At 44.2% G+C, this 2,978-nt stretch overlaps 1 protein-coding gene across 1 annotated transcript in view; it reads left to right on the forward strand.

The window, feature by feature from the left end:
* Nucleotides 1–2,808: 2,808 nt before the first annotated feature.
* Nucleotides 2,809–2,978, forward strand: part of Zgrf1 (zinc finger GRF-type containing 1) — a gene marked incomplete at its 5' end in the record, with an annotated part of 95,048 nt that continues 94,878 nt past the window's right edge. Inside the window, one exon of the mRNA XM_023710167.1 lies at nucleotides 2,809–2,877. Within this exon, the coding sequence (XP_023565935.1) occupies nucleotides 2,809–2,877 (69 nt within the window). The remainder of the gene's footprint in view (nucleotides 2,878–2,978) is intronic.

Here is a 2,978-nt window from a genome sequence, read left to right on the forward strand (position 1 = left end):
TCTGCTGTATGGACTCTTCCCTCATTCTTAGGAGCCATGGGGTGGTTGGAGTAATGGGAACCTAAGCATCATGGGATCTAACTTATATGGGTGACATTGCTGAATGACAGAGTAGAGAATGGGAAGAAGAGAGAAAAGGACAGAGCCTCAGGAAATACCAATTTAGAAACCATTTTATTGGACTGGAGAGAGAGCTCGGCAGTCTTAAGCGCCTGCCTGGCAAGTGCAAGACCCAGGTTCAGTCCCTGGTACCGAATGCTGTGCAAGGCCCCAGAATCCTGGGTTCGCCATGCTGGCTTCTAAAACCAGGTGTGGTGTCAAAGTCCTGTAATCCCAGCACTGGGGAGGCTGAGACAGGAGGATCACTATGAGTCTGAGCTGTATGGCAAGACCCTATCCCAAGTAAATAAAAAGATTTAAAAACCATTTTATTGAGATACATTCCACTCCTTGTTAGCGCACCCATTTAGTGTGTCCTCAGTTTCTTTTTTTTTGGCGGAACTGGGGATTGAACTCAGGCCCTTGCGCTTGCCAGGGAAGTGCTTATTCCACTGAGCTATCTCCCCAGTGTGTCCTCAGTTTCACACATATCAGTACAACCTAAATTCAGCATGCTTTTGTCACTCCTGAAAGAAATCCCATATCCCTTAGCAGGTGCCGTTTAATATCCAGTCCTTAGCCACTACCCCTGAGGAAGCATGAATCTACTAAAAGTGTCTATGGATGTACCTGTTCTGGACATTTCATATTAATTATATGATATATAGTCTTGTGAATGATGGTTTTAGTTAACATGTTTTCATGGTTTATGTTGAAGCACATATTCATACTTTATTTTTTTTCATTGCTGAATATTCCTTTATGTGGATTTACTATATCTTATTTTATATTTCTAGTCAGCTGACGTACATTTATTTATTTTTATTTATTTATTTATTTATTTTTAACATTTTATTTATCGTGTGTGTGTGTGTGTGTGTGTGTGTGGCCAGCTCACCCCACCAGGGGGTGGGGTTGGCTGGCATGTGGTGCTGGGGGATCGAACCGCAGTCCCTGTGCTTTGCCAAGCTTGTTCCAAGTAGGTGCTTTAGACCACTGAGCCATCTCACCAGCCCCTGACATACATTTATTTTTAAAATTAATTTATTTTTTAATGTATTTTTTACAGGGTCTCAACTGCATAACTCAGTCTTTTTTTTTTTTGTTGCTCGAATGCCTTCAGGGCACTTTTGGCCAGCGGGAGAGGTGTGAGGTTCGAACTCCAGCAACCTGAGGCTGACAGCTTTGTGGAAGCAGCCACTTAAAGGCCTGAGCTAGGGCCAGGCCCCCCATAACTCAGTCTTGTAGTGATCCTTCTATTTTCAGCCTTCCCCGCACTGGAAATACAGGCTTGCACCACCATGCTTGGGGGTGGGGCCAGCCAGGCATGTGGTGCTGGGGATCAAATCCCGGTTTCTGTGTTTGCCAAGCAGGCACTTAGACCACTGAGCTATCTCACTGCCCCTCATTGGTTGACATACATTTAGATTATCCCCATTTTTTTGACGACTATAAACAATGCTGCTATGACCATTTTCGTGCAAGTCTTTGTGTAGATGTTTTTCTTTTGTGTCTATACCTGAGAATGAAGTTACTAGATCAGCTGTGTACTTGATCTTGTCAGAAACTGTGGGATTATTTCCCAAAGAGAAGGCAGCACCCATAATAAAGGGCTCTTAGCGTAACTACTGTGAGAAGTGGCTGGAGACTCACGGAGAGGCGAGAGAGCGAAAATCACCTTGGTGTCTTTTGCCTACCAGAGCCCTCACATTTGACATGAGTTACTCATTGTACCTTAGCAACAAGTTTTAAAATTTTTCAGTAATAGGAACTCAACCCAGGGCCTTTGCATTAAGCTACATCTCTGGGCCCCTTTTTAATTTGTGGACAGGTTCTCCCTGGACTTGAACTTTCAATCCTCCTGCTCCAGCCTCCCAGACTATGCTGGAATTACAGATGTGCATCCCTACACCTGCTTAAATACTTCATAGTTCTTCCTCTGTTCATTTTTTTTTTTTTTTTTTTTTTGCGGAACCAGGGATTGAACTCAGGCCTTTGCGCTTGCCAGGGAAGCGCTTATTCCACTGAGCCATCTCCCTGGCTCCCCTCCTCTGTTCATTTGCAGTGCTGTGAGTTGAGCCCATAGCCTTGTGCATGCTGGACAGGTGCTCTACCCCTGCACTACAGCCCTTACGCCCATACCTGGTTTCAAACACCAACCCCCCGTATCAGTACAGTGACTCTTAACAACTCTTGCCTTCTCCTTGCTCCCTGTAATGAATGACGGGTTTCATTTTTTTGCTTGTGTTGGTGGCCCTGGGGATTGAAGTCAGGGCTATGTGTGAGCTAGGAAGTGTCCTGTGCCCAAGCCAGACTCCAGCCCAGCCTGAGTTCCCCAACTCTTTCTTGGTGGGCCTCCCTCTCACTTGGACTGGGCAGAGAGAGGAATAATCAGCATTTTATGGAGGCACTTTCAAATCCAACTTAAGCAAAGTGCGCTTTTATTATGTAACTTACTTAATTTGTTTATTTATTTTTGCTACTGAAGATGTTTAAGAAAAGGAGAATTGGCCCCTGGGTGCCTGTAATATCGCCCCCCAGCACTGGGGAGGTTGAGGCAGGAGGATCACTATGAGTTTGAGGCCTGCCTGGGCCACAAAGTGAGTTCAAGTCCAGCCTGCACTGCATAGTGAAACCCTGCCTCAAAACCAGAAAACAAAAAAAAAAATGAAAAGGATAATTATATTTTCATAAAACATTTTTTCTGTTTTAACACAGGCATTTTTATATGATGACAAAGGAGCTTGCTTGGAAGGTCTGTTTCTGAAGTGCCTTGAGGTATGTGTTCATCTTGTTTTTACATTATTATTTATTATTATTATTTTTGCGGAACCAGGGATTGAACTCAGGCCCTTGTACTTGCCAGGGAAGCACTTATT

Source organism: Octodon degus, unplaced genomic scaffold, assembly GCF_000260255.1.
Source record: "Octodon degus isolate 3935 unplaced genomic scaffold, OctDeg1.0 scaffold00016, whole genome shotgun sequence".
Lineage (NCBI taxonomy): Eukaryota > Metazoa > Chordata > Mammalia > Rodentia > Octodontidae > Octodon > Octodon degus.